Source organism: Monodon monoceros, unplaced genomic scaffold, assembly GCF_005190385.1.
Source record: "Monodon monoceros isolate NGI ecotype Baffin Bay Population unplaced genomic scaffold, NGI_Narwhal_1 Super_Scaffold_21, whole genome shotgun sequence".
Lineage (NCBI taxonomy): Eukaryota > Metazoa > Chordata > Mammalia > Artiodactyla > Monodontidae > Monodon > Monodon monoceros.
The window spans coordinates 137,024,647-137,037,659 of record NW_021703778.1 but is presented as its reverse complement, the minus strand read 5'-3'; the positions used below and the strand labels follow the sequence as shown (position 1 = coordinate 137,037,659).

The 13,013-nt window shown below is 37.5% G+C and overlaps 1 protein-coding gene across 6 annotated transcripts in view; it reads right to left on the bottom strand.

Moving 5' to 3' along the window:
- Window positions 1-13,013, bottom strand: part of SYNE2 (spectrin repeat containing nuclear envelope protein 2) — a 332,333-nt gene that overhangs the window by 218,957 nt on the left and 100,363 nt on the right. For all 6 annotated transcript variants that reach the window (XM_029238377.1, XM_029238372.1, XM_029238375.1 and 3 more), the window contains 3 exons: window positions 12,680-12,780; window positions 10,854-10,955; window positions 8,625-8,762 (listed from right to left, as the gene is read on the bottom strand). In XM_029238377.1, the coding sequence (XP_029094210.1) occupies window positions 8,625-8,762; window positions 10,854-10,955; window positions 12,680-12,780 (341 nt within the window). The remainder of the gene's footprint in view (window positions 1-8,624; window positions 8,763-10,853; window positions 10,956-12,679; window positions 12,781-13,013) is intronic.

Here is a 13,013-nt window from a genome sequence, read left to right as displayed (position 1 = left end):
TGGTTGAGAGTACACCTGCCGACGCAGGGGACACGGGTTCGTGCCCCGGTCCGGAAAGATCCCACATGCCACAGAGTGGCTGGGCCATTGAGCCAAGGCCGCTGAGCCTGCGCATCCGGAGCCTGTGCTCCACAACGGGAGAGGCCACAACAGTGAGAGGCCCACGTACCGCAAAAAAGAAAAACAAAACTAAAAAAACAAAACAGGACAATCCAAAACCTACGGGATGCAGCAAAAGCAGTTCTAAGAGGGAAATTTATAGCTATACAAGCCTACTTCAAGAAACAAGAAAAATCTCAAATACACAATCTAACCTTACACCTAAAGGAACTACAGAAGGAAGAACAAAAAAAACCCAAAGTTAGCAGAAGGAAAGAAATCATAAAATCAGAGCAGAAATAAATGAAATAGAAATAAAGAAAACAATAGCAAAGATCAATAAAACTAAAAGCTGGTTCTTTGAGAAGATAAACAAAATTGATAAACCATTAGCCAGACTCATCAAGAAAAAGAGGGAGAGGACTCAAATCAATAAAATTAGAAATGAAAAAGAAGTTACAACAGACACCACAGAAATACAAAGCATCCTAAGAGACTACTACAAGCAACTCTATGCCAATAAAATGAACCACCTGGAAGAAATGGACAAATTCCTAGAAAGGTATAACCTTTCAAGACCAAACCAGGAAGAAATACAAAATATGAACACACCAATCACAAGTAGTGAAATTGAAACTGTGATTAAAAATCTTCCAACAAACAGAAGTCCAGGACCAGATGGCTTCACAGGTGAATTCTATCAAACATTTAGAGAAGAGCTAACACCCATCCTTCTCAAACTCTTCCAAAAAATTGCAAAGGAAGAAACACTCCCAAACTCATTCTATGAGGCCACCAGCACCCTGATACCAAAACCAGACAAAGACAGTACAAAGAAAGAAAATTACAGACCAATATCACTGATGACTATAGATGCAAAAATCCTCAACAAAATACTAGCAAACAGAATCCAGCAACACTTTAAAGGGATCATACACCATGATCCAGTGGGATTTATCCCAGGGATGCAAGGATTCTTCAATATATGCAAATCAATCAATGTGACAAACCATATTAATAAATTGAAGAATAAAAACCATATGATCATCTCAATAGATGCAGAGAAAGCTTTTTTTTTTTTTTTTTTTTTTTTGCAGTACGCAGGCCTCTCACTGCTGTGGCCTCTCCCATTGCGGAGCACAGGCTCCAGACGCGCAGGCTCAGCGGCCATGGCTCACGGACCTAGCCGCTCCGCGGCATGTGGGATCTTCCCGGACCAGGGCACAAACCCGCGTCCCCTGAATCAGCAGGTGGACTCTCAACCACTGCGTGACCAGGGAAGCCCCAGAAAAAGCTTTTGACAAAATTCAACACCCATTTATGATAAAAGTGCTCCAGAAAGTGGGCATAGAGGGAACCTACCTCAACATAATAAAGGCCATATATGACAAACCCACAGCAAACATCATTCTCAATGGTGAAAAACTGAAAGCATTTCCTCTAAGATCAGGAACAAGACAAGGATGTCCACTCTCACCACTATTATTCAACATAGTTTTGGAAGTCCTAGCCATGGCAATCAGAGAAGAAAAAGAAATAAAAGGAATACAAATTGGAAAAGAAGAAGTAAAACTGTCAGTGTTTCAGATGACATGATACTATACATAGAGAATCCTAAAGATGCCACCAGAAAACTACTAGAGCTAATCAAAGAATTTGGTAAAGTAGCAGGATACAAAATTAATGCACAGAAATCTCTTGCATTCCTATATACTAATGATGAAAAATCTGAAAGAGAAATTAAGGAAACACTCCCATTTACCACTGCAACAAAAATAAAATACCTGCAACAGAATAAAATACCTAACAATAAACCTACCTAGGGAGACAAAAGACCTGTATGTAGAAAACTATAAGACACTGATGAAAGAAATTAAAGATGATACAAACAGATGGAGAGATATACCATGTTCTTGGAAGAATCAATAATGTGAAAATGACTATACTACCCAAAGCAATCTGCAGATTCAATGCAATCCCTATCAAATTACCAATGGCATTTTTTACAGAACTAGAACAAAAAAATCTTAAAATTTGTATGGAGACACAAAAGACCCCAAATAGCCAAAGCAGTCTTGAGGGAAAAAAGCAGAGCTGGAGGAATCAGACTCCCTGACTTCAGACTATACTACAAAGCTACAGTAATCAAGACAATATGGTACTGGCACAAAAACAGAATTATAGATCAATGGAACAAGATAGAAAGCCCAGAGATAAACCCACGCACCTACGGTCAACTAATAATCTATGACACAGTAGGCAAGGATATATAATGGAGAAAAGACAGTCTCTTCAATAAGTGGTACTGGGGAAACTAGATAGCTACACGTAAAAGAATGAAATTAGAACACTCCCTAACACCATACACAAAAATAAACTCAAAATGGATTAGAGACCTAAATGTAAGACTGGACACTATAAAATTCTTAGAGGAAAACATAGGAAGAACACCCTTTGACATAAATCACAGCAAGATCTTCTTTGATCCACCTCCTAGAGTAATGGAAATAAAAATAAACAAATGGGACCTAATGAAACTTCAAAGCTTTTGCACAGCAAAGGAAACCATAAACAAGACGAAAAGACAACCCTCAGAATGGGAGAAAATATTTGCAAACGAATCAAGAACAAAGGATTAATCTCCAAAATATATAAACAGCTCATGCAGCTCAATATTAAAAAAACAAACAACCCAATCCAAAAATGGGCAGGAGACCTAAATAGACATTTCTCCAAAGAAGACATACAGATGGCCAAGAAGCACATGCAAAGCTGCTCAACATCACTAACTATTAGAGAAATGCAAATCAAAAGTACAATGAGGTATCACCTCACACCAGTTAGAATGGGCATCATCAGAAAATCTACAAACAACACATGCTGGAGAGGGTGTGGAGAAAAGGGAACCCTCTTGCATTGTTGGTGGGAATGTAAATTGATACAGCCACTATGGATAACAGTATGGAGGTTCCTTAAAAACTAAAAATAGAATCATCCTATGACCCAGCAATCCCACTACTGGGCATATACCCGGAGAAAGCCATAATTTAAAAAGACACATGCACCCCAATGTTCATTGCAGCACTATTTACAATAACCAGGTCATGGAAGCAACCTAAATGCCCATCAACAGATGAATGGATAAAGAAGATGTGGCACATATATACAATGCAGTATTACTCAACCATAAAAAGGAATGAAATTGGGTCATTTGTAGAGACGTGGATGGACCTAGAGACTGTCACACAGAGTGAAGTAAGTCAGAAAGAGAAAAACAAATATCATGTATTAACACATATATGTGGAACCTAGAAAAATGGTACAGACGAACCGGTGTGCAGGGCAGAAATTGAGACACAGATGTAGAGAACAAACGTATGGACACCAAGGGGGGAACGCAGCAGGGGGTGGGGGGGTTGGCGTGATGAATTGGGAGATTGGGGTTGACATGTATACACTGATGTGTATACAGTGGATGACTAATAAGAACCTGCTGTATAAAAAAATAAATTCAAAAATTCAAAATAAAAAAACACACACTCATTCATTCACTCATTGAGCAAATGTTTATGAATTGTGCTAAGAGCTGGGTATAAAGACACAGAAGGTTTCTGGAGTAGAGGAAGGACATGTGGTGGGGGGGTGGTCACACACCACAGAGGGCTGTGCAGCGGTTAGATGCCAATTAGATGTACACGGGGGGCAACATGGAGGCACCTTATTTAAATATATGTGTTCAAAACTGAAAGTAAGGAGCAGAATAAAATACAATATCAATTCACACAGCCTAAAAATACACGGACACATAAATACAATACTGCATTTTGCAAGGACACATAAAACAAAAAGATACACATTAAGCACAGCACAATGGCAGCCTAAGGAGAAAGAGGGATGGAAGGAGGGTATGGGGATAAAAGTAAACATAAAATTTAATAAAGGAATAAAAATAGAAGTATGGCCTTGCCCAGATCCATGTGTCATGAAGGCAAGAGTAAGTTTAACACAACCCTCCACATCTAAGGGTCAACCAGATAAATAATAGTCACAGCTCCTGCCTGAACCACCTAGTGGGGAAAGCAGACAAGGACACGGTTAACAGTAAAGTGTGGTCAGCAATATAAGAGAGCCAGGGCTTCCCTGGTGGCGCAGTGGTTGGGAGTCCGCCTGCCGATGCAGGGGACACCGGTTCGTGCCCCGGTCCGGGAAGATCCCACATGCCGCAGAGCGGCTGGGCCCGTGAGCCATGGCCGCTGAGCCTGCGCGTCCGGAGCCTGTGCTCCGCAACGGGAGAGGCCACAACAGTGAGAGGCCCGCATGCCGCAAAAAAAAATAATAATAAGAAAGCCAGTGGGGAGGACTCCACGCTGATGATGAAAGTACGAGTTTCAAGTCTGTATTCTCTCTCACCATTATAGTTCTACTAGAGGAGTTGTCACTAGTCTTAGAGTTAAATCACTTTTAGAGGAAAGAATAGGCAAAATTAGGTTATTTTTTAAGAATAGGTTTCTTTGATTCATTATTAATTCCTTGAAAAACATTCATTGGGTGCCCACTATATGCAAAGTATCAAAAAAAAACCCCATTAAACCAACAACCCAAGTACAAAGATGTTAAATGAGGACAAAGCTAGCCTCCTTTAAGGCAGTCAAATGGAACTATTTATAAACCAGAAACATTAAGTATTACAGTTTTTGCATTTTGTTTTGCTTTTTTTAGCATTATTGAGGTATAACGGACAAATAAAATTGTAAGATATTTAAAGTGTACATCATGGTGATTTGATATACATTTACATCATAAAAGGAGTCTCACCATCTAGTTAATTAACACTTCCATCATTTCACATATTTATCTTTGTTTGGGGGGGCAAGTACATTTAAGTTTTACTCTCTAGAAAATTTCAATGATATAATACAGTGTTATCACAATAGTCACCATGTTTTACATTATATCCTCAGACTTTATTCATCTTACAGCTGAAAGTTTGTTCCTGTTAACCAACTTCCCCCTATTTTCCACACCCTCAGTCCCGGACAACCACTTTTCTACTCTGTTTCTACGAGTTTAACTTTGTTTTAAGATTCCACAAATAAGTGACACCATGTAGTATTTTGTTTTGCTTTAATTGCCTTGCAAGTTTATTTTCTCAAAAAGCATAAGACAAAAGACAGCTCTACAATCCTAAATCATTAACTACATACCATTAAGCCTCCAGTCGGAAAAGAATGAAAAAATGTTTTCACTATTATGAATTTTAATATGAACAAGTTAGCATGTGCTTTTATTATATATATCTGAATTATCTGTGAGTTTCCCAAAAAATAAACAAACAAAACACCCAGAAAACCGGCAAACGACTGAGCAAAAGAGAAGCTAAGAACGATACCTCTAACTCAGCTGTTATTCTTTTCACAACTGAAAGAAAGCTGTATATGTTTTGCATGAAACCGAATGTGGGCTTTCTGACTGCGGGCTGTACTCTATGCAGCAGTAGGAAGAGGAAAGATAGAAGGCGGTGCTTACCTTTCATTCCTCTCTTTCCACTCTTAACATAGAAAACTAGTTCTACACTTTCTTTCTCAGTGTTGGAAATTACCTTTGAATTTGGATGAAAATTTATATAAGATCTTGTCAGGTCAAAATAACGTAATGTGGCTATTTCCTATTGCAGGCTTAAAATGAAATCATTTATTAAGATGCTTTGAGATATCTGTGTCCTCAACCAATTGAACCAGAATCTGTCTGGATGGTACTGACTGTTATACACCTGATGACTTTAAAATTAGTAAGTTTCATTTTGCAACACCAAGAAAATGAGCAGCACTCTACCTACGGAACGGATTTTCAAACTACTATCAATTTGTAGCACTTAATCTTGCAAAATAGTTCTTTTAATGGTTTTTCTCATTATTTTGGGTGATTTTTCCAAATCACAGGCAGCAAAATTAGACCGCGTCTTTTTGGCCTGGAACAGCCTGAACTATATAGACAATATTTTCTTCCTCTCCCGTTTTGTTGAGGATTCGTAACAGAGAGTTCCTGCCCTTCACAGGGATCAGTTTTGTCAAACTGTGGTCAGAACAGGAGCTGAAATTGCAATGAGCACTGCCACTTGATGGGAAAATTTCTGAAGCTGCACTAGTTCTTTAAAAGTAGGGACTGAAAGGGTGGCTCTTTTAAGCCACTGTGCTAGTGTTTAACACACTATACAAATAGTATGATAAATATATTCTGAAAACAGGGTGTCGCTCTTGATGGCCAAGAAGCTTGAGCAGGAATTGGCAAACTTTTCCAGGACCAAAGAGTATTTTTTTTTTTTTTTTGCGGTACGTGGGCCTCTCACTGTTGTGGCGTCTTCCATTGTGGAGCACAGGCTCGGGATGCGCAGGCTCAGCGGCCATGGCTCACGGGCCCAGCCGCTCCGTGGCATGTGGGATCTTCCCGGACCGGGGCATGAACCCACGTCCCCTGCATCGGCAGGCGGACTCTCAACCACTGCGCCACCAGGGAAGCCCCAAAGAGTATTTTTGACTTACAAACTATACAATCTCTGTTGTAACTCTGTAAATTCACTAAAAGTCATTTAATTAGCCATTTAAAATGAGCAAATTCTATGATATGTAAATTATACTTCAACAAAAATATTTAAAAAGAATGAAAGCAAAATAAAGACATTTAGACATCAAAGAAAACTAAGAGAATTTGCCATCCACAGATATGCATTATAAGATAAGTTAAAGGACGTTTTTCAAGCTGAATGGAAATGAGTTCAGATGGAAACTCAAATCTCTAGGGAGGAACGAAGAACAATGGTAATGATAAATAGCTATATAGATATGAAAGACTAATTTTTCTCCTTAATTTCTTTAAAATACATGACTGTTTTGAACAAAAATGTATAACATGGTCTTGGGGACTTTAAAACATGTTTGTGTCATATATATATTTATATATAAAGCAACTAAGCATAAAAAATGAGAGATTTGATTGCAAGACTTCCACATATTATAAGAAGTTGTACAATAACTTAGAAGTGTAGAAATTTAAGTAGACTATAAAAATTTTATAATGTGGGCTTCCCTGGTGGCGCAGTGGTTGAGAGTCCGCCTGCCGATGCAGGGAATGCGGGTTCGTGCCCCGGTCCGGGAAGATCCCACATGCCACAGAGTATCTGGGCCCATGAGCCATGGCCGCTCAGCCTGTGCTTCCGGAGCCTGTGCTCCACAACGGGAGAGGCCGCAACAGTGAGAGGCCCGTGTAACGCAAACAAATAAACAAAACAAAAAAAATTTATAATGTACATTGTAATCACAGTAAAAATTTGAAAGAGGTAGAGCCAAAAAGGCAATAGATAAATTAAAACGGAATTCTAAAAATATTAACATAATCTAGAACAAGGCAGGAAAAGAAAGAATAGAGATACAAAAAACAGAGGAAATAAACAGAAAAAAAAGCATAAGATGGTAAATCCACATCGAACCATAACAATAATTACATTTAATATTAACTGTCTAAACCCTCGAGTGAAAAGGCAAAGATTGTCAGAGTGGATAATAAAGCAAGATCCAACCATATGCTATCTACAAGAGATGCACTTTAAATATAAAGACTCAAATAGGTTGAAAGTAAATGAAGGAAAAAGATGTGCCACACAGCCAGCACAGGAAGAATGCAATTATCATACTGATATAAGATCAAGTAGACATGAAGAAAAACAGTCTTCCCAGAGATAAACAGGAATATTTCATAATGGTAAAAGTGTTGATTCACGGAGACATAACAATCATAAATGTACACACCTAATAACAAAGTCTTAAAATACATGATACAAAATTTGACTAAATTAAAGGAAGGATTCCACAGATTTTAATAAGTCTCTCTCAGAAATTGACAGAATACCTAGACAAAATGTCAGTCAAGACAGAGATAATCTGAATGCTACCAACCACCTTGTCTTAACTGATATTTATAGAATACTATATCCAATAACTACAGAATATATGTTCCTTTCAAGTGCAAATAGTATATATATATATATATATATATACACACACACACACATTATCCTGGGCCATAACACAAGACTCAATAAATTTAAAACGACTGAAATCATACAGATATATTCAGACACACATACACACATTCATCATTACACATTCTCTCTGGGTTTGTCCCTACCCACTTCAAGCACCTATTGATAGTGATACATGATACTGGTCCAAAGCAGAGAGGAGGCTGCATGTCAATCAGAATATGGATAATCTACTACGGCAAACCAAGAATTGATGGCAAATATAAAAACTTTGGATAAGCCTGCAATTTCTCTGAACAGAATGTTATAAATTGCTATTTCAATATCAACCACTACCCAAATGAGATCATGGAGAAAATATAACGCTCTCCCAACTTTCTGATGAAGCATCTACTCTGTCTTTTACAGAATTCCTCATGAAAGTTTAAAGTTCTCATCCAACAAACAAAGCTGCCCCGTGAAAATGTTCTAATCAACACAACGCAGTAACCTGGTAGTTGAGACCATCCCAGGCTTCTCTCAACTGTAACTGATCTTCATTCAGCTCATCTAGATTCCTTGTTATCGACAGGACATCCAGAAAGGGTTTTTTTTCTTCATTGAATGACTCCAAAAAGGACAGCAGGCTCTACAATTAGAAGGGTATTTTAAAGACTGAAATGTTTAAACCAGTTTATAAAATGTAATTTGCTATTTGCAGGTCAATAGTTGTAGGTTATATTTAAACTTTTACTTAGATAAAGGTAAAATTCCCTGAATTTAGGATCCTCTCACCAATCCAGTTTCTTTCTTCAGTGCACCCTCATGATCTGGGAGCCCTTATAGTGACATAGGTCACAGCTTGCATCTCATGTCACTATGGTTGGATTTCTACTGGAATAGGGCAGCAAGGCCACCCAGCTCTAGAGGACAAATCATAATGCCCCATGGAAAATGTGAGTTTGTCCTCCCCAAATATGTGTTCACAACAAAATAAGAATGAGTAGAAGTGAGAATTATATGACAGCAGTCATCATGTATAAATGGTTTTTGAAGTTTCCATGATTAACTAAGCTTGAGCCATTCTTCCCAAGTCATTTTATACAAACTTTAGAATATACTTTGTCTTTGCCCTCAAAAATTTAATAAATAAAGCTTTTCTTGGTTTGTATTTGTGTGAAATATTGGTGTTTTGAGTCATCAATTCCATAACTGTTATTTAAGATTACCAATAATTATTGGCCGCATTTCTAATTAAATTTTGTGAACAAACTAAGGGATAAGTAATTTGATTCTTTCTGAGAGTTAAAATAACTTCATAAAGCCTTTCATTTAAGAAACCTGAATCTGTGGTACATTAGTAAATGAAAGACAAGTGAGAGCAAGGCACTTCCTGTGAACGCTGAGCACCTTGTCAATGAAAAAAATTTCAGGCCAGAGCTAAGAGGCAAAAAGCACAAGAAGCCTATGCAGTTCAGAAAAAAGGAAGATGAGAATGTCTTCCTTCCCTGATGGCTCCAAACCTAAAAGAATGGTGTGGCGAGCAAGTCACACAATCCACCGAATGTTAGTGTAGGAAACACTGGATTCATCCGACTCCCTCTCTTAACCGATGTGGGGGATGAAGGTCTAGAAGTGCTAAGTGCTGTGTAGGCCCAGGAGTGTATCTCCTCTTTATTCAGGGTGGAGACCAGGTGAGGGGCACAGTGTTGCACAGACTGGGTTCTAAGAAAGAAGACTGTGGAGCCCTCACTTTGGCTCCTGATAGTATCTTTCAAAATGGTGTGGGGAATAACTGCTTTCCCTGGAGAAGCATCAGGACTAAAGAGAGCTAGGGCTTTGAATCTAGACTTCATTCCAATCCCACCTCTACCTTTCAGTAGCTATATAACTTCAGATAAATCACTTAGTCCCTCTAGGTATTGTTTGTCTTCATCTGTAAAACTGGAATAACCATGCCATACTCAGCAAGATGTTGTAACCTGGAAAATGCTTGTCAGCAGGTGCCTGATATATAGCAAATGTTCAATACATGGTGACAGTAACAGTTGTCATTACTCCCAAAGGACATTTTGGTTGAAGCCCTGAACTGTAATTCTGGGATGGCTCCATTTCTGATTTCCTAATCTTTTTCCCTTCAATATTCATTCTGAAAAGCATGTTCTGCTCTAGACCTGGGATTGGAAAACGTGTACTATAAGATAAGCAAGATAGCAAACATCTTGGGCTTTGTGGGCCATATGGTCTCTGCTGTAACTATTCAACGATGTGGTGAGAATGCAGCCACAAACAATACTTTACTGGGCATGGCTCACATATAATATATACTATAATATATAATATAATATATAATACCTAAGATAATGTATCCAATAACAATGTATTTACAAAAACAGGTGCTGGGGCCCAGAGACCAGTTTGCCAGTCCCCACTCTAAAACCTTACTGCTCAAAGTTCTCTAAGGACCACCAGCAATCAGCACCATCTGGGAGCTTGTGGGAAATGCAGAATCTCAGGCCCCATCCCAGAACTACTGAGTTAGAATCCGCATTTTAACAAGATTCCCCAGGTGATTCCTATGCACATTAAAATTTGAGAAGCTCAGTCCTTCTAACTCAACACTAAAACTTGGAGTTAATTTAGTATTTAAACAATTAACTCTGAAAGTTTTTTTCTAAAAACATCCTACTCTTCCCCAAGAGTAAACTACAAATAAATTACTGTTTAAAGTCATACTTACTTCATACTTGTTACAGTAGGTCTCATTTTCTGAATCCGTTAGCATTTTCTGTAGCTTTTTCTCTTGCAGAGTTAACCAGACCTTAGCATCTTTCACCTTTCCCTGTAATTCACACACACACATTTAAAACTCTAGCCTAAATATACTTTGTGATTTTTTTAAACAATAAAAATTAACAACTTCAAACATCAGTGAAATAATGTAATCACTACACACCAATGACTCATTGTGCCCAAGAGGAATTTTGCCTGTTCATGTAACACCTTAAATTTTAAAAGGGGTTGAAACTACCATCTGAATATAACGTGCTAAAGAAACAGGGCAAGCAAGCCCCTATTTTTTTGGCTTACCCACTTGCATTATTCTTCAATTTTAGGGAACATTATTCTAAATTATTTATTTATAGTAGGCATTTCAGGATACTGCTTTCCAATAAATCTAAACATGGGTTAACAGCTGTTTACATCTACTAAATATACTGACATCAAAAATACCTTGAACAATTTAAAGATCCTAAAAATAACACTACTAAAAGCTTTGGTTAAGCTATCCTATGGAATTGGGCAACAATTATTTCTTCTTTAGATTCCTGTTTAGGCGGTAAGCTTGCACACATTTGGAGGCAAATTTTACTGGCGGAGGATAAAGCAAAAGAAATTGCGTCTTATTTCCATTCTCCTTTAACCTTCCTTTACTTTTTTCTTTCTATTAAGCAACAGTGCTTTCTATATATTTTTGCAACTGATTTCATGGACAGTTGAATTTTTAGTTTTATTTTTTGATAAGAAAATTAATTAGAAAAGAGGAGCTCCTCAGCAGGTCAGAAATAAGTGAAGTGCATTATAAGCCCGTGTCTCAGCTTGAGTCTCTCTTCCAGAGTCAGCAACAATCTGGCTTGGTGCCTCAAACATAACAGTTGGAAAAACACAGGCCTAAATTTTATGTCAAAGCAAATGTGATAATATGACTACATGTTTACATGTCTGAGGAAGTAGTTTAAATTTTAAAATAATATTCAAAAACATTTTACTAAACTCACAGCACTCATTTATCTTTATAGATGCAGAAAAAATGTTCATTTTCAGCTCAGTGATTTTTAAGAAATTTCCACCCACAACATTTTGTGTAACTGACTGAAAGTCAAAGGAAAAAATTGAATAAACAAATGGCAGTCTGATGGTAATTCAACAGTATCTCAACAAACAAGGATTAAGAGTGGAACACAATGCTTCTGTTTATATGGATTATATGATTCCATTTATACTAAGCTAAAGAACAGGTAAAATGGAAATATTCTAAAATTAGATTGTGATGATGGTTGCACAACTATGTAAACATACTAAAAACCATTGATCGTAAATTTTAAACGATTTAATTTACAGTATATGAATTGTATCTCAATAAAGCTGATAAAAATTACAATAGACAAAAATCCGATATCTCTAGACTTTTTTAAAAGTCTGCTAAACTTAATTTGTCCTATATAGTATGTATCTAAATGCTGTTTTAGATAATTCAACAAAGTTTAATGAACTACCACTTTTAACTTTAAAAAAACAAGCAAAACTAATCTATAGTGAAAGAAATTGGAATATTGGTTGCTTCAGGTGGAGGAGTACAGACAGAAGACAGGCACAATGGAACAATCTGGGTAACAGAAATGTTTTACATCATGATTAAAGTATGGTTATATGAGGTATGCATTTGCCAAAACTCACTGAACTGTACATTTAAGTTCTGTGTGCAAATTATGCCTCGATGCTAAAAATTAAACTATTAGTAGGGTACAAAAAGAATGAGCTTGATTTGTACTTATAAAGACATACCTGGGCTTTATCTCCAGTCCCAGGTGCAGCCTTTGAATACTGCAGAAACTGTGCCACATAGGTCATGATTGACTTTTCATCAGGATTAACAACATCCACATCTGCAAGATATGCCACACTATCAATCAGCTATAAGTGTGATTTACTATAATTAATACTCAAGAACAGTATTGAAATGAACTTGAAATGAACCAAAGTAGTCGAACAGCCAAGCAATCTCTGCTCACTCACCCTTGCACCAAGGTTATGCAGTGGTTAAGAGCTTAGATCTAGAGTGAGATGGAGCTGGGTTGAATCCTGGCAGGAGTATTGCACAGCCTCAGTTTCCTAATAA